The sequence below is a fragment of the Megachile rotundata genome, chromosome 7 (genome assembly GCF_050947335.1).
Source record: "Megachile rotundata isolate GNS110a chromosome 7, iyMegRotu1, whole genome shotgun sequence".
Classification (NCBI taxonomy): domain Eukaryota; kingdom Metazoa; phylum Arthropoda; class Insecta; order Hymenoptera; family Megachilidae; genus Megachile; species Megachile rotundata.
Window position 1 is genome coordinate 6190127 of NC_134989.1, and position 23816 is coordinate 6213942.

The 23816-nt window shown below is 30.2% G+C and overlaps 2 protein-coding genes and 1 long non-coding RNA gene across 7 annotated transcripts; 2 read left to right on the forward strand and 1 right to left on the reverse strand.

Annotated features, from left to right (window-relative positions):
- Window positions 1–293: 293 nt before the first annotated feature.
- PpD3 (protein phosphatase D3) lies at window positions 294–9824 on the forward strand. Of its 4 annotated transcripts, none has more exons than XM_012283929.2 (10): window positions 294–613; window positions 1087–1476; window positions 1571–1645; window positions 1703–1857; window positions 1986–2091; window positions 2161–2303; window positions 2381–2688; window positions 2758–2839; window positions 2910–6224; window positions 9279–9824. In XM_012283929.2, the coding sequence occupies exons 1-9, from the start codon at window positions 508–510 to the stop codon at window positions 2967–2969; spliced, it is 1425 nt and encodes a 474-aa protein (XP_012139319.1). In that variant the 5' UTR covers window positions 294–507; the 3' UTR covers window positions 2970–6224; window positions 9279–9824. The 4 variants fall into 4 exon arrangements, with proteins under 4 accessions (XP_012139319.1, XP_076390154.1, XP_076390155.1 ...); XM_076534039.1 differs by having other exon boundaries at window positions 295–613; window positions 1571–1857; window positions 2910–5923; window positions 6008–6224; XM_076534040.1 differs by having other exon boundaries at window positions 295–613; window positions 1571–1857; window positions 2910–5352; window positions 6008–6224.
- LOC143264886 (uncharacterized) lies at window positions 6230–11431 on the reverse strand. The gene is made up of 3 exons (XR_013038872.1): window positions 11366–11431; window positions 9206–11112; window positions 6230–7116 (listed from the first exon to the last, which is right to left on the reverse strand). It is a non-coding gene; the product is annotated as an uncharacterized LOC143264886 (long non-coding RNA).
- Window positions 10870–22810, forward strand: LOC100879509 (arylsulfatase B-like). 2 transcript variants are annotated; one of them, XM_076534038.1, is made up of 8 exons: window positions 10870–11091; window positions 15533–15692; window positions 16148–16374; window positions 17292–17532; window positions 18321–18478; window positions 19455–19746; window positions 20495–20796; window positions 22215–22810. In XM_076534038.1, the coding sequence occupies exons 1-8, from the start codon at window positions 10882–10884 to the stop codon at window positions 22449–22451; spliced, it is 1827 nt and encodes a 608-aa protein (XP_076390153.1). In that variant the 5' UTR covers window positions 10870–10881; the 3' UTR covers window positions 22452–22810. The 2 variants fall into 2 exon arrangements, with proteins under 2 accessions (XP_076390153.1, XP_003699551.2); XM_003699503.3 differs by lacking the exon at window positions 10870–11091 and adding an exon at window positions 11848–12170.
- The last annotated feature ends 1006 nt before the right edge of the window (window positions 22811–23816 follow it).

Below are 23816 nucleotides of genomic sequence, written 5' to 3' on the forward strand. Positions count from 1 at the left end.
TATTATTTATCGATTGCGAAAATGACTGTTGTAAATTAGGTATAATGCGTTTGAGTGCGCGGATGTTATTGCGGGTGGTCGAAATCTGTTTTCTTTGGCTCCCTTTTTCCCCAGGGAAGCTAGATTTGCACTTAGGTGCACTATTTATTGCATGTTTCGCCATTTCTAAATATTGCCTCTAATATATATACATATATCGATATTGTTAGATACAAATGTATCAAAGCCATTTCAATATTACAATATTAAAGCCAAGTTCACGCGATATCGTAAAATAGTCATTTCTTGAATCGTAATGATCGATAGTTCTCGTTGGTTCTCGACTTCGATCGATCGAATCGTATCATGGAGTAGTTTAATAGGTTTCATGGTATTCAGTGCGGTGTAGTAAAAACCATTATATAAAAAAAAGTTATTGTTACCTTAATGTGTTATTTATTACCTACGTTTCAATATATTTTAAATCAATTTATGTGAACTCGTTAATTTGCTAGTACAAGACACGAAATGAGTGAAAACGCAGAGATCACAGGAGTATATATCACAGAAATATCGTCAGAAGATGCGGCAAAAGCGGAAAAATTTAAAGAAGAAGCGAATGAATGCTTCAAAAGTGTGTTTACAAAATTTTTTCATTAATTTTCTTCTGCAATTTACTTTCACACAGAATCTAAAGATTTATAGAAATTTATAATCGTCATTAGATTAGTGTCATTTAGTCACGTGTGTATTCAAAACTAACCCAACTTCTACAACGTAAATGATCATTAAATTAACAAATGAAGCATCGCTTTTTGGAGCAATTAATTAACAATTTTAAACAATTATATTATTTATTCTATGATCTGTATAGATGTACCGTAGACAATCATTTTCATTTCTGATAGCTATTTTTATGAATATGATATTTCTTTATATGTAATATATTTTGTATATCGGATTTTTATTTTATTGTATATTTTATCGAATATTAAATAAATATAATTATTGGCTGAATACCAGTTTGTCTTCTAAATTTTTGTTTTAAATATTATCATTATATATACGTTCATTTTTATATATAACCAATATATTTTATTGTTTTAGATCAAGATTATACCAAAGCTATAGAATTATACACTAAAGCTATAGAGTGTAACCCTACAGTGGCAGTATATTATGGGAATAGAAGTTTTGCGTATTTAAAAACTGAATGCTTTGGATATGCACTTACAGATGCATCTAAAGCTATCGAATTAGATAAAAATTATGTAAAGGGATATTATCGTAGAGCCGCAGCGCATATGTCACTTGGCAAATTCAAATTAGCTCTTAAGGATTATAAAACTGTTACTAAGGCAAGACCAAACGATAAAGATGCAATGCTTAAATATACAGAATGTTCTAAAATATTAAAAATGTTAGCTTTTGAAAAAGCAATTTCTGTGGAAGCAAACAAAAAGAATATAGCTGATATGATTAATTTAGAAGAAATGGGTAGATCATTATATTTAATACTTGATTATTAATTATATGATGCATTCGAGTCATTTTTAAGAAAAAATTAAACTTATTTTCATGGATTTTACAGCTATCGAAGATGAATATACAGGACCTAAACTTGAAGATGGAAAAGTCACTTTACAATTTATGCAAGATTTATTGAGTTGGTACAAAAAACAATTTAAATTACATCGTAAATATGCTTATAAAATTCTTTTAGATGTAAAAGCATTGTTTATGGCACAACCAAGCTTAATCGATATCACAATTCCGGATGAAAGTAAATTTACTGTCTGTGGAGACATACATGGCCAATTCTATGATTTACTTAACATTTTTCAATTTAATGGGTTGCCTTCAGAAACTAACCCTTATGTATCCTTTGTAATATGACTATATTGTATTATATATTTATCATTGCATTTTTAATGTTTTAATACAAAATATATTACTAATACATGCACTTTGGTTAATATAATATATACATCTTAACAGTATTATAGTTATTCAATGGGGATTTTGTAGATAGAGGCTCATTTTCTGTAGAATGTATATTCACCTTATTTGGATTTAAATTGTTGTATCCAAATCATTTTTTTATGTCTAGAGGTGTGTACCTGTTGATTTATTTGTATCATTAAAATGAGATACATATTCATACTAAGATGTATCATTTAGGTAATCATGAATCTGCTACAATGAATCAAATGTATGGATTCGACGGTGAAGTCAAAGCAAAATATTCTGCTCAAATGGCAGAATTATTTACAGAAGTTTATAATTGGCTTCCTCTTGCTCATTGTCTTAATAACAGAGTACTCGTAAGTATATTTAAATAAAACTCTTATTGAATTTAAATACATTAATTATAATACTCCTTATTATATTTATTTTGTAGGTAATGCATGGTGGTCTATTTTCAAGAGACGATGTCACGCTAAAAGAAATTCGGGAAATTGATAGGAATAGGCAACCACCAGAAGAAGGGTTAATGTGTGAATTATTATGGTCAGATCCACAACCTCAACCAGGAAGAGCACCCAGTAAAAGAGGAGTCGGTGTTCAATTTGGGCCTGATGTCACACAAAATTTCCTTGCCCTGAATAATCTAGATTATATCATAAGAAGTCATGAAGTGAAAAATGAGGGATATGAAATGGGTCATGATGGGAAATGCATTACCGTGTTTTCTGCTCCAAATTATTGGTACTTAAATAAAATACTTCATGAATTTAGTGAGTTTTAATGTATTATGTTTATTTTGTTTGTTTTTAGTGATACTATGGGTAATCGGGGTGCCTTTATCACGCTTAACGGTAAAGACATGAAACCGAAGTTCACAATATATGAAGGAGTGGTATGTTATACAGCTAATTTATAATTATTTGCATTTTTATAGTTGTTTTATAAAAATATTTATGTTTCAGCCTCATCCAAATCTAAGGCCAATGGCATATGCTAATTCTTTATTAAAATTCATGTGCTAGTGGAATACCTTAGGTACTGTTGATAAGTAAATAAATAATAATAATTGAATACGAGTAGCCCAATCAAAGTGTGCGTAATATATTTGATACTGAAATGGAGGAGATGAAAAACCTTTAGACTTCTCCAAAACAATAAATGCTGTATTCTTTTTAGAAACAAAAAAACCTGTATCATAATAAATCAAATGAAGGTATAATATTCATGGGTACAAAAATGAAAAAGTTTGCTTGTTTTGACAACTGGTGAACAAATGTATCAAATTTTCTTGTCTATGATAAGAACAATGCCTCATTAGCAATTTGTGTTTCATTATAATGAAATGCTGCAAAGAGAATATTTCTATTTTGTACCCTCGATTAAACCACCTTGTTCATTAAAGATGTTAATGTTCACATAAACTAATTGAATGATCTCAAATTGATTAACTTATATTTGTGTAAAAATATTAAGAATATTGGTGCAAAGCGCAGTATATGCAATTAATACATTTGTTAATCTTTCATTTTATTCTTTAATGAATAACGGTGGTTCCTTTAAAACAATGATTACTATGAAAATATCTAATGCATATGCGATTTAGCATCACTATGTAGTACAATTTTCCAGCCAGTCACTATTTGTCACGTTATTTGTGATGAATACTTTTATACAAATATAATGTGATTGGAAGGATTTCTTTCGTCTGACATTTTATTTTTTTTTTTGGTAATAAATGATGTTTATAATGTATTCAAAATGTATATTGTTTTTCTTGAGGTAATGAAAAATCGTACCATATAAAATGAGATAGTACATTTTTCTAATAAATTATTTCCATTTTTACGACTTCCACTTATAATTACACCTTATGTACTTTAAACATTGCGATTATAGAACGATTTCCAAATTGCATATTTAAATATTTTCCAAAGCAATTTTGTTTTGCGAATTTTATTTATAATTAATATCATGACGAAAATTTTGCTTGCTTAGTACTTTTGTATTAATTACATATAGATATTACTGTTGTTTCGAAATCAATAATCAACATACTAGTTTTTCATTTTATGTTCGGAATATCATAATTCACTACTACTTCTGTTTACTGATACTAATAAAAGTTCAAATAAGTAAATATGTTGTACAATATAATTACTATTACAACTTATGTTAGTATGGTTTATTTGGAATGTTTACAGGTATAACAGTTAATTCAATCTTGCAACCACTTTGATTTCAATCTTCATCTCTACATCATTGAAATACAAGAAAAAATACCATTTTTCAAAAAGCTCTAATGAAATCTTGAAGTTTGGCCATTTTTGTTTCCTAATTCTCTTTGAGTTGCAGTTTTCATTTATTGAAGTAGAGTTCAATGGTTTTGATATCAGAACAGGTTATATTTATTATATTGAAAAAATTATGTAACAGAGATCAACAAATGTAATTTTAAATTAAATTAAAAAATAAAATCAAGTTACAATCTTGCCCAAAACTCGGTATATACTAAATTTGAGTTGTATGCACATTTTCATGGTAATACACTATACCTGTTATACCTGAATTTACAATAGGGTATAATATAACTGTAAAGAGGACAAAGATTCTGCGGTGCTGCATTATGTCATGTCTATCTATTGCAGTGCTTATTTCAGCAGGTAGTTCACAATTGAGTGACTGGTTCTCATTGTTACTTCGCGTGAGCGGTTTCGGTATACAATTTATGTGCATATCCAAGCTACCCAATAAAGTAACTGAACTTCCCCCAGTAAGGAGAGGCAGGTTGTTTCATATTTATTATTGTCTTCGAACTATAAAGATATAAAGTTAGGTATACATTAAACCGTTTAATTTAACAATCTTATTCAAAATTATTATTGCAAAGTGATTGGGAAATAAATGAAAATTTAGATGGAGGTATCAGGTTCAAAACACATTGCAGTATAAGGTAAATTTATCGATGTCCATTGTCCTCATAGATTTCGACGAAACTTTTTCTAATTACTTCTTTGAGACGTACATGTAAAAAGAAAAATAATATAAATAATATGGGTTTGATAATTTTAAAGAAAAATAAAATAAAATATATTTAAAGACGAACAAATGTTTCTGTATACATGTCGACAACATTGGTGTTCACTAGTTCTTTTATTTCGAATAAATAAATAATATTTTTATTTGAAAACATTAAATTGGACGGAGGGACCTTGTAAGAAGGTATATTTTTGGAATTAAATTTGTGCGTTCTAACAAGTGAACTATACGATGCGGTTGCTAAGAAGACTTGAAGAAGAAATTTTTCTATTAAAAAATTTCTGAGAGAATACGTACTTATACATCCGGAAGGAAAAGGAAGAAAAGTTTTGTAGTTGTTCATGGACTCGATTACTGATCGGTAAAACGGTACTTGAGGATGCACCCCCACTGGAAAAGCGTACTTGAACGTTCAGAAATACATATTCCCAAAGACTGATGTTTTTAAATTTCTAAATTTTCAAATTATAAAATTCCAGAATTTCCCTTTTCAAGTATTCAAATTTCCAATTTTTCAAACTTCTAAAGACTGATATTCTTAAATCATCAAATTCCCCCATTCTTAAAATCCTAGATGTTCAAATTTTCAAATTTGGGATTTCAAATCTTAGAATTCTTGAATTTTTAAATACCCAAATTTTCAAATTATTAACATTCTAAATTTTTCAAATATATAATTAAGTATTATGAATAAACTTTGGGAATCCTGAAATATTTTCCCTCTGAGATTTCCATTACGTACAAAACAAAAAATAGTACATTTTTTTTGTTCTATACATATTTGTAATCAATTTTCAATAAAGCATTTTTGATCCTGTGAGAACATTGTGCCTTATTTTTAACGTTAAATGTGTTTGTATTTCCATTCTTAAGAAAATAGTGGAAAAAAAATATTATTTTCCTAATTTTCATTCTTAAGAAAATAATGGTTCAAAGAAAAGTAAGAAAATAACAACACGAATACAAAGTACATGTTTTCCGGGAATTTTCAATGGATCACACAGACCAACGATGGGTTTTACAGTTCAACAATGGGTCCAAGGTCCTCTTGGAAAAGGGGATGCAAGGTCATGGAAGGGACTTGTACCAGGGTGGGAGAATGCGAACATACAAAAGGGAGTGTTTTGCCTAAAAGGACACAGTTCAGCACAGGTAAACACGACCCAAGATAGTGAAACGTAGTAAAACAGTTTTAACTGGGAACTGGAATAGACGCTTGAAAAGAAGTGAAGAAAATAAACGTAAGTTTAAATTTTTCGTTAGAGCCATTTTTATTTGCATTTTGTTACACGAGGTTGTACAGGTTAATTCCAAGGTCAAAGAAGAGTTTGAAATTAATAGTTTTTTATATTTGTTATTTTCTTAAATTTAGTTTAGTCTGCAGTTGCTATAATAGCTGCCTTTAGTTACTATGGAAGGTCACGTAGGAGTTTTATAAAGTCTTATTTTGTTCATAACTGGTAATGCACCAGAAAAATTATTATTAGAAAAGGAATACAGTGAAATGCAATTCTTATAATTATAAGAAACAGACGGAAAAATTAAGGGAAAGTTATTCGAAACGTTTACTTGAACTGATTTAGTTGTATAGATGGCGCGATGCTTGCGAAAGAGGTTGATAAAATAGCTTATTTATATTCATTCATTCTTTCTCAAGTTTTAATTTGAATTTATTTACAATTAGTTTTAGTTATTATGGAAGGTTATATAATGTACAATTTTATGAATTATAAAATTTTATTTTTAATATACTTATTTCAAATTCATTTAAATTCCGAAATTATTTCGGTATGATATTTTATTATACATTTTGACATGTTATGTTAATACGTAAAATTCTTTTTAGTTGTTAGATTTTAATTTAATTTTAGACAAATGAAAATGGCGGTCACTCGCAATACAATTAAAATATTTCTATACAGTTTTTTTTTATGTAGTTAAAATATTCATGAACTATACTTTTTCATTTGTAAAATACTGCAATTTTAAGAATAAAGTTGTTACACATTTTGGACCTCTTCTTATCTTCCACGCCATTTTGTAGTTGATTCAATGATTCACGATTTAGTTCATAATATTTTGAGTACCGCCTTAAATTCACAGAAAAACTCTTTCAATTTGTAATTTTATTATCTGTAAATTTAGTAAACAATTTTAATGATATTTAGCCTTGAAAATATTACACTTCCTATGTATTTAACATTACTTTTATCAGACAAATTTGAACAAAATTATTTATATCTACATATTATAAAATGGTTTACATAAGTATACAAAATATACTGTACATATTTCAAAATAAATAAAGAGTGATATATATTCACGTTTCATATGTATCTATGTAAAAATTCATATGCCACTCACAAGTAAACCTACCCAAGTGTCACTCTCCGATTTTCATGAAATTTGGATATGTTGTAGTACATGGAAAATTAGGGGACACGTATTTTTTTTTAGCTGCGGTAAAACATATTTAGGGTATGAAACAACCCCCCAAAGTGTGAGGATAAAATGGAAAAATTGCGATACTTTCGAGATCAGTGAAGCAATTTTGATGATTTTTGGTATGAAAGTATCTTTCGATAGAAGATAAAAATTGGCCTAGGTATGTTGGAAGGGGAGTGAAAATTAGGGGGTGAAATACCCCAAAGCGACCAATTTCTTGCTGTAAAAAAATAGATTTTGATCTGATCGAAATAAAATCTATTAAAACTTCAAGAGGAACGTTAATTAGGGAACACGTATTTTTTTTTTTTTTTTACATAAATATTTGGGACGTAAGTAACTCCTAAATTACCGCTCTCGTTCGGCACTACGCATGAAACACCTTGCAAAACTGTATCTCTTAACTGTTCGATCGTTTTAATATATCGGTTTTTTAGGTTACAGAATGGAAATCTGAAATCAAAATTCAATATAAAGGATCCTTTATGGCGGACAAAAACTCGAAAACCTACTTAAATAGACTGTATCTGTGACATGCGATTTTCTAAATATAATACAATTTCTGACATTCATTGTTAGGTATGTAAGGTGAATCAAGCGTGTTAAGAACATATTGTATATTGTTTATAACAAAATTATTTGAACAAAGGAATTAATAAAATATGTGATCGATGTTTCCATAGACATTTTTTGCATACAATGAATGCTGTCATCAGATTTTAAAAAATTTCATTTTTAAGCTATATTGTTCAAACCATTTTGTTATAAACAATATACAATATGTTCTTAACACGCTTGATTCACCTTACACACCTAACAATGAATGTCAGAAATTATATTATATTTTGAAAATCGCATGTTACAGATACAGTCTATTTAAGTAGGTTTTCGAGTTTTCGTCCGCCATAAAGGATCCTTTATATTGAATTTTGATTTCAGATTTCCATTCAGTAACCTAAAAAACCGATATATTAAAACGATCGAACAGTTAAGAGATACAGTTTTGCAAGGTGTTTCATGCGTAGTGCCGAACGAGCGCGGTAATTTAGGAGTTACTTACGTCCCAAATATTTATGTAAAAAAAAAAAAAAAAATACGTGTTCTCTAATTAACTTTCCTCTTGAAGTTTTAATAGATTTTATTTCGATCAGATCAAAACCGATTTTTTTATAGCAAGAAATTGGTCGCTTTGGGGTATTTCACCCCCTAATTTTCACTCCCCTTCCAACATACCTAGGCCAATTTTTGTCTTCTATCGAAAGATACTTTCATACCAAAAATCATCAAAATTGCTTCACTGATCTCGAAAATATCGCAATTTTTCCATTTTACTCTCACACTTTAGGGGGTTGTTTCATACCCTAAGTATGTTTTACCGCAGCTAAAAAAAAATACGTGTCCCCTAATTTTCCATGTACTACAACATATCCAAATTTCATGGAAATCGGAGAGTGACACTTGGGTAGGTTTACTTGTCAGTTACGAGTGATTGCAATTTTCTGTTATAAAATATTCCTAAATTAGAATTTCAAGATTTCAATTTTTATCATACACTGATAACAAAAGTTAAATATAGCAATCAACTAAAAAAGTGAATGTAGTAAGTGGAGATAGTATAGTAATTTTGAAGCAGCAAATAGCAATAAATCGACTGAAAAGACCAGAGAACAAAAAACTAATTAAATTGGAGACTGTATTATGAATTTAACGAGTAAGCATATGTACACTATATGTATACAAGTTTAATTATTTCAATATATTTAAAAAATATTTATACCTATTTTGTCCTTTCAATAATGTTGATACTAAAAATTAATAAACATTAATAAATAAAAATTAATTTGTTACAGGTTACTGACATTCGACGTTTAAATACTTCAAACACAGAAGAAACAGCAAATCTCAAAATGGTTCCAATATCAGCAGACGAATCGGCTAAACAAGATTTCAGCGGCAATCGAAAACGGCCATATAACGAAGATTCCGAAGAAGAGGAGCCATGCGTGGCGGAGTACGCAGTGGATCGACCACGTTGCAGATTTATGCTCGCTGCAGAACGCCTTGGGGGCGTGCTACGAGAACTGGACAAGGAAACACGAACTAAACTTATGACCGAAATAGTCAGAATCCTGAATCATCGAGCAATGATGGCGCATACAGAAGCAATCCAAATTACAAAACATCCACGACTTTCCGAATAGTTGTTAAAGTTAACTTCTAACATGACTTTCTGATCAGTTGTTCTTTTCTGATTGTTGCATATTTCATAAACTTGTTTATCTGTGTTACGTAAAATACACTCTATTGCATAAATGTTATCCATATTGAATAAATATGTTAATGCATGAAATATTTTATGTACGGTTGCAGTAAATAAAGAGGATATACATAATATATATTTTAGGTGAGATATATTTATGACTTTTTGATATGTTTCTTTACTTTATGTATTATAAATGTTATTGGATGAGAAATGGTAAAAGTTTAATCCTCTGCACTCGAAAGTCGACTCTCAGACACTCGATTTAATACAATAATTACAAATAAGTATTTTCTAATTAATTCTATAACATTGCACTTGTGATATACATACATATAAACGTAGTGAAACAGACATTAGTGGAAATTATTAGTAGAGAAATAATAACTTCAAAAGCCATCATTAACCTCAATAACCATTTTTAGCTAGTAAGTTTCAAAGTTCGCAAAAAAATACCTTCGAGTGCAGAGGGTTAAATATCCCGAAACAAAGAATCTACTATTCTTCATTATTCTCTACTATATCTACTACTATTTCACGAATATTTCATCCATTTAGAAATATTTGTCATTAAGGAAAGCACATATCATTTGTTTACGAGCAATGGTTTGTGGAGGGACCCTCACGATCAGGTCGAAGGTAATAAAGTTTCGTCCCACGAAATCCCGAATACGTCTCCACAACTCGTTAGAATGGCAAATATAATTTTTATGATTTGAATGTGGGGTGGAACTAATTGATTAATTTGGTAGGAAAAAGGTTATGAGCAATTGGGACCTTTACGATGGCCGATCAGGTCGACGAAGATTGTAAGGCTTCGCTCCACAAATCCAATATGTACTACGTACACTATGTATGTATACAATATATTTCTGACTCGAAGGCGAAGGTCAAATGATAGAAGATAGAAGTTATGAAGTCGAGTGATAGTAAGACGAAGAAGTTGGACTCATACAGAAGGAGGTTTTGTATGAAATTATTAAGTTTACGAGAAATCTGTATCAAGAATAATCCAAAAAGATGAGACTCAGCATAGAATGGGCGATGGAGGTTTCTACCAAAGAGTAGTTCGGGGTCCATAATACAATCAGAGTCCGTAATTTGGCAAAACAGGGTCGCAAAACCTTTTTCCCTCACTCTAAGTGTTGATGATATGTAGGTGACCTAAGCATTAGAGTGATTTGGATCCTTTCATGGGTCTCGGTCTTCAGGCATACTGCACGAGCGTGGTTGCTAAGTGCTTGAGTACGAGTGCGTTTGTCAGCCGGATGAACGTGGGTTTTGTAGGCTCGTACACCACAGGAGGTTTAGAATCTAGGGAACCTCTTTGTGGAAGAATATATTGGTCTTCGATGAATGGTTTTCAGCAAGACTGCCGGCCATATTCCACTGTGATTTATCAGGTGTGTCAGAACTAATCACAGCTGCAATTAAAATAGAAAGAAAGTTCAAATGTTATGTCGATTTGGTATTGTGCAATCGTTAACTATTCTGATTATAATTGGACTTGAACTCCATATGCGTATTAAAATTCTGAGTAAAACTGGTCACAGCCGAAGTGCCTCACGAGTCAGAGTCGTCAAAGTTGAACTTGAAATATTCTTAAAAGATCATTTAAATATTATAAGCGAATTGTTCATCATCAGTTCATTTAATGTCGCGTTAATGTGTACATACTTTTTGTGACTGCCGCCCAGGTTCTTCAGCGCAGTTGTTTTTCTAAAGCGTTTTACCTTGTAAAGAAGTTTTTCTTCAGTGACATTTCTGCCCCATTGCAAATAACCATATCATATAGCTCGAGAAAATTTGTTTGACTTAAAGTGGCATAGTAATCTCTTGTTCATAGACATGATTTAAAACCCAATCGAGCGCTCATAAATCGAGTTAATATTGTATCAAGTTACAAGAACAGTGCAATACTATTAAAAATGTAATCTATTTGACAGAAGCCCTTAACTTCGATAATGATTTTGATCAGAAAATAATGCTTAAAAATATAAGAAAAGCAGTCTATAGAATTACGTAACTAGACAGAATAATGGGTAACATGAGAAGCAACCGAGTTGAAACATGTACCTTCTTTATTGCCGTAATTATTGATGTATGCTCCTTACCCTTTCCTTCCCTTCTCTACCCAACGGTCCATTCATGATATGTTCTTTCGTGGGTGGACTATGTAAGCGTATTTATTTCTGTTCCTCATTCTTCTGCATCCCGCAGGAGTTCTCTCATAAGCATCAAGCATAATGGCGTAATAGCTGTCATTTCTGAATTGTGCCTGAAAGTGTGAAATAGGAAGTGTTCTATGGTGTTCCAGTTTTCTTTTATCGCGTCAAAATTTCCTTTGTGTTGTTCGGATTTTTGCAAAAAAATGTGTCGATTTTCGAGTACGTTGCTGTTGTTGTTGATGTTATGCGTTGGACGAGCGATTGGTTTGTACGAAACGGCACCCCATATTATCGTAATCATGGCAGATGATCTGGTAAGATTATAGCAAACTATTGGGTTGTTCGGAAAATAATTTCGTTTTTTTTTCGAGGAAACGAAAGACGATTTTCTTATAGTGAATAAATATTTTATTCTATTACATATTGTCAATTCTGGTCTAATACACTTTACCATCTTTCTGATAGTAACATAATTCCACGTTCATAAAATTTTTGTTGCTTGCTGACAAAAAATTGATGCAAGTGAATTTTCACCTCCTCGTTTGAAGCGAAGGTTTTACCGTTTAAAAAATTCTGTAGTGATCAGAATAAATAATAATAACCAGTTTTGGCTCTGTCGTTCTGTTGATACTTCTCTATACACATCTGACAATTTCTTGCTTGAACAGCATTTTTACCTTTACGATAGTAAACAAGTAAAATATACCGAAAATGCTGCTTTTCTCTTTCCATATTTGATGAGGCACCAATCAAAAACCACTGTGTAGAATCAATGGAAATTTTTCACAAAAAAGTCTTGCTATTTCAGTTATTAAAATGTATAATAATTTACGGCTTAAGTGTGAAGGTAGCTGTAAAAAAATATAATTAAATCCTCTGTTGAGAAAAAAACGAAATTATATAATTTAATATAACTTTTATAGATAAGAAAATTTTTAAATAAATCAGTAGATTGCGAACGTGCATTTATGATACAATTTACTTGGTCTACTTTGTAATTTACACAGTTAAATTATACATATACGTAATTTATGGGATCGAATGTAGATCACTAGAGTTATGTTTACTTCGTAGAGTGTGATATATGATAAATTGTGGAACATCGCAGTGCAATAATTAGGGTGGAAGGATGATTCAGAGGGTAGCTCCTCAGTATCTGCTAAGGCGATTTTCTCGTCGCATTTTCTGACAGAATTATGTTGCAAAATTATGATTCTAAAGCATTATGCATGAATTGTAATAATTGAGAAAATTGCGAGACGTTTTTGCGAAGTAATGCATAGGTATCTAATTATAATTGATGCGTCCGTTGCTCGAGAGGTTGTTTGATTGTACGTTAATGAGCGCCGCAGGATTCTTCGCTAGCAATAGTATTAAAAAACGTCGATCGTTCGTTGTTTTTAAATTTTCTAGATTTTCGAATATTTAGAATTCTGAAAAATACGAATTTACAGGTTTTTGTACACTTTTTAATTGGGATTTTTGGAAACTTGAGGAATTGAATGCCTTGAAATTTGGAGATTTATAAATTTGGAAATGTAGAAATTATGGAAATTCATAATTTGGGGTGTTATGGATTTGGAGATGTAGATATATGAGAATTCAAGAATTTGAGAATGTAGAGATTTATAAATTTGTTTATTTGGAAATTGTGCAATTTGAGCATTTGGGAATTTGGAGATTTTGTGATTTAGAGACGTCAAAATTTGAGGATTTGGAGTTTTGGGGACTTGAAAATTGAAGAATTTGAAGATTTATGAATTTTGTGAATTGCAAAAATTAGAGATTTGGAAACTGTCAAATTTGGGGATGTAAGGACTTCAAAATTTGTGGACTCGAGATTTTATGTACTCGAAAATTTAAGAGTTTGAGGATTAGAGAATTTGAAGATTTGGAGAGTTGTAAATCTAGAAATATGGAACCTCGTGAATCAGGAAAATTAAAGATTAGAAAATTTGAAATTTAATAATTCAGAAATCGGGAGATTTAGAATTTGAGGATTAAGAAATTTAGGTTTATAGAAATTCAAGAATTTGAGGGCTCAGAAATCTAAGAATTTAAGAATTTAAAATTTTAGGCTTTTAGACATATAGAAAATGTAGGATTTGGAAAAACTTCCAACCCTACAAATTTGAAGTGGAATTTGAAAATTTAGAAAAAGGAGGAATTTGGAATTGACTAATATAGAAATACTGTGGCTTAGACATCTAAAAGCTTGAAAATGAGATAAATTTGCAAATTTACGATTTTAGAAATTTATTTTCTTAGAAATTAAATTTGACAATTTGCGGATTTGAAAATTTAGGGATTCCAAAATTCGAGAATTTAGAAATTAGAAAACTTGGGAATCTAGAAATTTTCAGCTTTACGTATTTAGTTGGTCAAAATCAAAGACAAACGATGGCTCCTCTCATTAAATCGATTAAGAAACTAAATTACTCTGTTAACCTTATTCAGATTTTTCATATTTTATGTCAATAACATTATCACCTGTTTTATGCTTTTAAAAGTCTATATTATACTTTGCTATAAAAGACATAGATTTATTTCGAGTAAATATCCGGTTGATTTGGAAAAAAAGGAGAATAACAAAATGACGTCTATAAAATGAAACTACGTATTTTTGTAACACTTATGCCAGTCTAGGTCGTTTAATTTGTAATAATCGTACTGCACATGAAAGTGTTTTAAATTAAAATTGGCCTTAGTTAAGATAATTATCGTAGTTTGAAAATCATCTACAATTCCTCATTGAATAAGTACGCTGGCGCTTCTGACTCATCATAACTGTCAAATCATGTTTGTCTTCCTTTCCGCTGTGCTTATGCTATATTCCGTCGTACTTTTTGTTGCATTAATTATGGAAGATACGAATATAGGACATTTGTCTTATTTTTTAGGGGTTTCAGACTTTGAAGATTTTAGAACTTAGAAATTTGGGATTTGGACTTTTTAGAATTTAAGAATTTTGGAATTTTAAATTTTAGAATTTGGAATTTTGGGGATTTAGAGATTTGGGGATTTGGAGATTTAGGGATTTGGGAATTTGGGGATTTGGGCTTTTTAGAATTTAAGAACTTTGGGATTTTTAAATTTTAGAATTTGGAAATTTGGGGATTTGAGGATTTGGGAATTTGGGAATTTAGGGATTTAGGGATTTGGGGATTTGGGCTCTTTAGAATTTGAGAATTTTCGGATTTTAAAATTTTAGAATTTGGAAATTTGGGGATTTGGGGATTTAGGGATTTGGGAGTTTGGGGATTTGGGGTTTCGGATTTTCAGAAGTTGAGAATTTTGGGATTTTAAGATTTGTGGGTTTAGAGTCCATGATTTTGAAAATTTTGAGATTTAGAGTTTCTAATATTTGAGAGTTTTGAGATTTGAGGATTTTGAAATTTTAGAATTTGAGAATTGTAGATTTCGAAAATTTGAGAATCGTAAGATTTGTAGATTTTCCATTTATAAGCTCAGAGATTTTAGAATTTGAGAGTATTGAGATTTGGGGATTTTATATTTTCAGAATTTTGGGATTTGAAAATTGAAGGAGTTGCGAATTTTGTGTTGTATTTACGCCATGATTTGACATACATAAAATTAAACCTAGATTTATATACATGTACGTATAAGATAAATTTGTTGCAACGAGAAAATAAGATTGATGAATGATATCCTCTAGGGATGGAATGACGTCGGTTTTCACGGATCAAATCAGATACCAACACCTAATATTGATGCTCTTGGGTATAATGGTATTATACTGAATCGACACTATGTTCTACCGTCTAGTACACCTTCTAGGTCAGCTTTCTTAACCGGACTTTATCCAATACGAATTGGTACGTATATTAGTAAATGACTGTTCCTACCTTCAACCGTTTTATTACGGTCCCCTTTGTTGGAGTTTTTGGTAGAAAGTTGAAGACATGAATATCCATATAGAAATTTAAAAACTTAGAAATCTGGAAATTTGGATATTTAGAAATGTGGAAATTTGGAAAAATGCAGAATTTAGGAATTTGAGGAAGTTGGAAATTTGATAATTTAGAAATTTAAAAATTTAGACATTTGGGAATTTAAGAATTTGAAAATTTGATAATTTAGAAATTTGGAAATTTGAGACTTTAGAAATTTCACTGTTTGAATGCTAAATATTTGGAGCACTTATTGAATTCATTAAAAAAATGGATAACATTTCCATTACGTTATTTGATACTTTATATGAAGTATATTTATAGCTAAATAATTTATATTTTAGAAAGATAAAAATTCAAAATGTAAATGATTTATTTAGGAATGCAAGGCGATGGTATACGTGGTGGCGAACCACGTGGTCTTCCATTGGATATAAAAATATTACCAGAACATTTGCGAGATTTAGGTTATACGACGAAATTAATTGGAAAATGGCATATGGGATATCACACACCTCAGTATACGCCATTACACAGAGGATTCGATTTTTTTCTAGGATTTTACAACAGCCATATTTCATATTACGATTACCACTATTCGAATCAGGTGAGATTTAACTTTAATTCGGTTTTAGGAAGTGATGTAGACTGATAATTTAAATAATTAAATACTAGGAAGACTAAAAACTAGGATCTATAATAAAACATAGAAGAAATTTTTTAACATAGCTTTCTTTCTAATTTTACAAAAAATTAAGTATAATAATGCTTGTATTAGTAAATTCTATTAAAGGTACAGCATTAAGCGCAGTAACAACAAAATGGCGCTGCTTTTTGTCGTAAAATGGCAGCCATGCCATTGGTTATTGACAATTTGTGAGTTAAATGGCATTAAAATTATTAAATGTACTTGTAGTAATAATATTTAATATGTGTTTGTAATAATTTTTCATACACAGAATTGTGGTACGAAACAAGACCAATTAAACATCTTTTTCAATGTTAGTATTACAATAGGTGTTCTATATGTTATTTAAGTAGTACATACTATAAAACAACTGATATGTTGCAAAAGTAATTTGTTTTTTAAGATAATTTTTTCAAAATTTCTATGATGTTTACTTGCATACAAAAGCATTTTATTGCAACGTATTATATTTAATAAATACAAATTAATAATGTAGTTTATATACATAGATATTATGTACAGTATGTTCTGTATAATATTACATGTATAAACAGTTTAAATATTATGTAAACATTCCATACAGATATTATGTAAACAGTACATATGTATAGATATTATACAAATAATTTATGTAAACACATTACATTCTACCTGTCAGTTTTACATAAATTGCAAAATGTGAAGAATAATATAAATTGCAAAGTAAAATGAACAATATAAATTTCAAAATCAATATCGTCCCGTAATACAAAGTTGAAAATGTCTTGAATGAGCCATCGATTAATGGTGATTACAATTAAGACTCCTCTATGTGTATTTTATATTTATGTTCGTAGAATATGAGTGGATACGACTTACATCGTGGTGACGATCCAGCTCACGGGATTAACCGCGAATATGCGACAGATTTATTCACCAAAGAGGCAGTGAGAATGATCGAAACTCACGAACTCCCTAGACCACTGTATCTTCAAATATCGCATCTAGCAGTTCATGCTCCTTTGGAACAACCTAGAGATGAGTATAATGATGGAAGGTTTTCATACATTCGTGAACCGAATCGTCGCAAATATGCCAGTACGTAAATAAAGAAACTATTTAATCTCTTCAAGGATATTTATTCATGCAGTGGGTCAAAAAGTATTTGTACACATACTTACTGTACTTTTATTTGCAATAACTTTTTATAAAGAAATTATACATGCATAAAGCTTGGTTTTGTTATTAGTCTTTTATAAACAGAGATAATATGTACATTATCTTGTTTCGTAAAGGACATTTCGTTTTGTAATAGTAATAGTTGCCGCCATTGTTTTCTATCCGCCATTACTCTTCTTTACGATTAATAAGTTATTATAGTTATCAACATAGTTATCGTTATATTCTTGTTAACATTATTGTTAACTTCTAACTTTATTTTTAATGTAACACAGGCAGAAAAGGAATCAAACTATTGGTTATTTTAACTGCATAACTATTTATTTAGTACAAAAGAAGAAAACTTTAAATTTATTTGACATTGAATACTTTTCTTTCTATGCAACATGTTTTTACTTCTGAACAAGAGGAGAGACAAAGTAATAACGGAAATGTTAATCATTTGTTTTTCCCTATTACACAACCTTATTTTCTTTTCCCTATTTTCTCATCGAACGCCCTTTCTCCCAACGAAGCCTTTTCTTTTTTGTTTTCCCGCAATATTTCAATATTAGAATTGCTATTCTAACAATTATTATTGTTATAATTATCAGAATAATTATTGTTGTTAGCATAAGTATTGTTGTCATTATTAGTATAATTGTTAGTACAAAAAACTGTTTTCATAATATTAAAAATAAAATGAATTTTGTTTCTTTTTGTATCAGGAATGGTGTCAAGATTAGACGATTCGGTCGGACGTATCGTTCACGCATTGGGCGAAAAAGGAATGTTGAGGGATTCCTTGATTTTATTTCTGACTGATAATGGAGCTGCATCTGTCGGTAGATACAGAAATTGGGGCTCAAACTATCCCCTAAGAGGGGTAAGCTTACATCATATTTCATATTTAATTACATTACGTTCTAAAATCGATACTCTTACATAATTAGAAGTAAACTCATTATATGAAACATTTATTCGTGCATTTAATTTTATATCTATAAATTATTATATTTTAAATAAATGAAACTTATTAATATACAATGTTGTACTATGATTTTTAACATTCAGAAATTATATAATCTTCTAACATTTATTATAGTAGTTGTAACTCGTTTATTTATTTGTTCGTTTGTTTATATATCTATCTATGTATTGCTTTATTCACTCATAAACATTTGGCTGTGCAATTATATATTTTTTCTCTAAAATGAAATCTTGTAATATGTATACATGGTTTCATAACTTTTTTAATTGTTAGGGTTCCATAATTTTTAACAATTAGAAAATTAAACGCTCAATTATGATTATTTATTTATTTATATCTTTGTTTAGTCACTTACTTATTTCTCCATTTATTTGTTTGTATAATTTCATATCTGTCTTAAACAAATGAAATGTATATTGTTATACATCCAAGGTATTTCAAAATCATAAACAATTAAATATTCAATAATCTGCAGCTTGTAATTTTCTTCATTTTAAATATTTGTTAATTTTGTCCATTTATTGACTTGTGTTTTATTTATATATATATAAAAATTAATATGAAAAATATAATTAACATTTAGCATAAAACTGATAACACAGACATAACCCAACTGATATAATTAATACAAAATCAACAAAAAAGAAAGAAAATTAACGTCGTACTAATGTCACCAATACAATTAATAAAAGATTAATACGAAATTCCTATAATTAATATAAAAGATCAAAATAAAACTTTTACCAAGAAAATGAACGATAATTATGGGTGACTACGTAATACATTGAAACCTTGCGTAAATTTGAAGTAATTTACTCGTCTCGTTTCACACGTACACATGTTACATAAGGTATACTGTTTTTCGTTGCAGACAAAATACACCTTATACGAAGGAGGTGTAAGAAGTGTCGCAGCACTATGGTCACCAAGGTTACAAAAAGTAGCTCGCGTTTCTAATCAATTAATACATATAACTGATTGGTTGCCGACACTTTACTCGGCAGCTGGAGGAGATTTAAAGGATTTAGGACAGATCGATGGTATTGATTTGTGGCGGGTACTTAGCGAAGGATACGGACGTGGCAGAGATAAACTTTTGTTGAATATCGACGAAATTCAGAAAACTGAAGGAGCAATATACAGCAGATTCAAGTTATTACGAGGTAGTTGAGATTTTTTGAAATTTTGCGATTTCGAGATTTTGGATTTTGGGAGTTTGGGGATTTGAAATTGGGGAATTCGGAAATTTGGAGTTTGGGGAATTTAAGGATTTCAAGGTTTGGGGAATTGGGGATTTGGGGAATTGGGGATTTAGAGAATTCGGGATTTGGGGATTTCGGAATTTGGGAGTTGGGGAATGTAGGGAATTGGGGATTCGGGGATTTGGGACTTGGGAATTCGAGAATATGGGAATATTGGAAATTTGGGGATTTGGTGATTTGGTGATTTGGAGATTTGGGAATTATGGGAGTTTAAGAGTTTGCGCACTTGAGAATTTGGAAATTTGAGAGTTTGGGAACTTGGGAATTTAGAAATTTGGAAGTTTGGGAACTTGGGAATTTGGAAATTTGGGAGTTTGGGAACTTGAGAGTTTGGAAACTTGAGAGTTTAGAAATTTGGAAATTTGGGTATTTGGAAATATTGGAAATTTGGGTCTTTGGGAATTTGGAGATTTGGGAATCAGGGGATTTGGGAATTTGGGAATTTTGGAATTTGGGAATTTAGGAATTTAGGAATTTGGGAATTTGGGAATTTGGGAATTTGGGAATTTGGGAATTTGGGAATTTGGGAATTTGGGAATTTGGGAATTTGGGGAATTGGGAATTTGAGTAAAGTTAAGACTCGTCAAAGCACGGGAAGAAGTTAAAAACAATGGTATTAGAAATTAATCGTTCAAATGTATTTTTCAAGGATCAGTCGAGAATGGTTACTACGACGGCTTTTACGGAGATTCCGGAAGGACATTAGAGATACCACCGTATACAGATGTCGTACTAAGAAGTTCTGTTTCTCAAAGTATCACCTATCATTTGGGTGGTCCAGTGACACAACCAAGTACAATGATACAGCTACGACGAGATGCAACGGTTCAGTGTCAGAATATGACATATCACTACAGACATGCGTTCACCACGTGCAATGTCACGGAATGTTTGTTCGATATCGTAAACGACCCATGTGAAACAAAAAACGTCGCTGATGCATATCCCAGAGTAAGTAATACGAAAATATTAAAATTCCTGGTCATTCAATTAGGATCACTATAAATTTTCAACATTTTTCACGTTTTAAAATTGAAAACGGCAAAATTAGTGCAATTATGTGATATTCAAATGTCATGATTCATAAAGCGGAAGATATAATGTTCAGGTTTAATATCAATGGAATAAAAAAGGTACATAACCATATTTAAGCTTTATAATATAAGGAGATAATACAAAATATAATTAACACAGACTAATATAATAATATGAAAGAAAAACTATCTAAACTACTAACGCACATCTTCGGTCTCTAACGGTCGCAGCGGAAGTGGAAGTAACGATAAAGCCAAAAATCGACTAACAATTTTTATATTAATTCTGTTGCCAATCTAACGCCTAAATGGGACGAACAACTCTCTTCATATAATATACATTTAATGTTATTTATTTCTTTCCTGTTGAAATCAGATGTTAGGATATTATTGATCAAGTCTTTTGGAACTTGGAGATTTTACAATATTGGGAATTTGGAAATAAAGTGCTTTTAGGAATTTTGAGAGTTTGAAAATTAAGTGCTTTTAGGGATTTTGAGTATTTGGCAATTAAGTGCATTTAGGGATTTTTAGAATTTTTAGAAGTATGGAATTTGGAAGTTCAAGTATTTGAAAATTTGGAAGTTTAAAATTTGAGAATTTAAGTATTTGGAAGTCTAAAATTTGAGAATTTAAGTATTTGGAAATCTAGCATTTGAGAATTTAGGTATTTGGAAATCTAACATTTGAGAATTTGGGTATATGGAAATCTAACATTTGAGAATTTAGGAATTTGGAAATCTAACATTTGAGAATTTAGGTATTTGGAAATCTAATATTTGAGAATTTAGGTATTTGGAAATCTAAAATTTGAGAATTTAAGTATTTGGAAATCTAAAGTTTGAGAACTTAAGTATTTGGAAATCTAAAATTTGAGAAATTATGTATTTGGAAATCTAAAGTTTGAGAACTTAAGTATTTGGAAATCTAAAATTTGAGAACTTAAGTATTTGGAAATCTAAAATTTGAGAAATTATGTATTTGGAAATCTAAAGTTTGAGAACTTAAGTATTTGGAAATCTAAAATTTGAGAATTGAAGTATTTGGAAATCTAAAATTTGAGAATTTAAATATTTAAAAGTTTCAAAGTTCAAAAGTTGAAAATTTACAAATTTAAAAATTGCAGAATTTAGAAGTTTGTAAATTTGTAAATTTAGGAATCATGTTGGTTCCTTTGTCTAATTTATAGATTTGAAAATAGTAATAGGTAGCATCACATAAATTCTCTGTACATTGAAGGTCCTCTGTCATTTACCAAGTTTATCATACATGTTAAATAATTTTGTTTTTCGTTTGACAAAAAATAAATGTCTATAATTTATGAATTGTTTACAGATTGCGAGGGACCTAGACCTCTATCTGGAACACTATGGTCACATTCTGATGCGACAGATTAAACATCCTGTTGATTGGTTAGCTGATCCAAGGAGAAGAAACAATACATGGGAACCATGGATGAATTCCGGAGCTGCGATATTTGTTCCTAACACCGCAGCAATAGTTGGCAATTTAATGTGCTGTGTTCACATTGCGATAGTTCTTGTTTCAACCATAATGAATATTTTTACCTGAACACTCGACGCTTGTAGCTATTAAAAATATTCTTGCAAATTGGTTAATTTGTTTAAGTAAACCTGTTCGTGTAACAAATATTTTAAAATATTTGCAATTTTTAAATAGTATTTATAGATATAGCGTTACCAAACATTTTAGCGGTATTTTAAATTTAATTTTCATTGCATTTCGGAGATATTTTGCACTGTTGTTTTTATGTTATTTAATTACCTTTTATATTTTCACAATTGATGTAATACCTAATTGATGTATTTGGCAGAGTTTTGGATTTGTAATGTGTATTTTAGCGAGTGTTTAAAACAGCGTTGGCTCGAATTGTGTGAAATATATGAAGTGTTTCATACTTGAAATGTTGATATATGGGAATTTTCGAAATTTTAAGCCTATAAATTATTGATCTCTAAATCCCTAAATTATTAATTTTTCAAATTTTCAAATTCTCAAATTCTCAAGGTTCCACATTGCCAAATTTCCAAATTCTCAAATTCTCAAATTCTCAAAGTTCCAAATTCTCAAATTCTCAAATTTTCAATGTTCCAAATTGCCAAATTGCCAAATTTCCAAATTTCCAAATTTCCAAATTTCCAAATTTCCGAATTCTCAAAATCTCAAATTTCCAAATTCCCCAATTCCCTAAATTCCCAAATTTCCAAATTCCCCTATTCCCCAATTCTCAAATTTCCAAATTCTCCAATTCTCCGAATTCCCAAATTTCCAAATTTCCAAATTCCCCAATTCCCAATTCCCAATTCCCAATTCCCAAATTTCCAAATTCCCCAATTCCCAAATTTTCAAATTCCCCAATTCCCAAATTTTCAAATTCCAAAATTCCCAATTCCCAAATTCCACAAATTCGTCAAATTCCTCAAATTCCCCAAATTTCTCAAATTCCATAGATTTCCAAAATTCTCCAGATTCCCCAAAATCTTAAATTCCCAATTCCCTAAATTCCCCAAATTTTCCAACTACCCCAAATTCCTCAGACTTCCCAATTTTCCTAAATTCCCCAATTCCCCAAATTCCTAAATTCCCAAGTTCTAAAATTCCTAAATCTCCAACTTACCAAATCTGAAATTCACAAATCTTCAAGTTCCCAAATCATCGAATCTCTAAATTCGCTAATTTGCAAATCTTCAAATCCCAAATCAGTAAATTAGCAAATTTAAAACTTACCAAATTCCCAAATCTAAAATTTCTTAATTCCAAATTCCCCAACTTTCTAAATCTCCAGATAAAAATTTACTGTCCGCCAGTTTAGAACTAGTCTTTCTGAATAATACAAATATTAATCTCAAATTTATTTCTCACAATGAAAGTAAAAATATTACTGGTCAGACTCCCGCTTATCTAATAAATTATAGC

Coding starts and splice junctions, on each gene's coding strand:
- PpD3 (XM_003699485.3), top strand. CDS start 508: ATGAGTGAAAACGCAGAGATCACAGGAGTATATATCACAGAAATATCG. Junction 1,477..1,570: donor GATTAATTTAGAAGAAATGG/GTAGATCATTAT, acceptor TGGATTTTACAG/CTATCGAAGATGAATATACA. Junction 2,304..2,380: donor GTCTTAATAACAGAGTACTC/GTAAGTATATTT, acceptor TTTATTTTGTAG/GTAATGCATGGTGGTCTATT.
- LOC100879509 (XM_076534038.1), top strand. CDS start 10,882: ATGGGTCTCGGTCTTCAGGCATACTGCACGAGCGTGGTTGCTAAGTGC. Junction 15,693..16,147: donor ACTTTATCCAATACGAATTG/GTACGTATATTA, acceptor TGATTTATTTAG/GAATGCAAGGCGATGGTATA. Junction 17,533..18,320: donor GAATCGTCGCAAATATGCCA/GTACGTAAATAA, acceptor TTTTTGTATCAG/GAATGGTGTCAAGATTAGAC.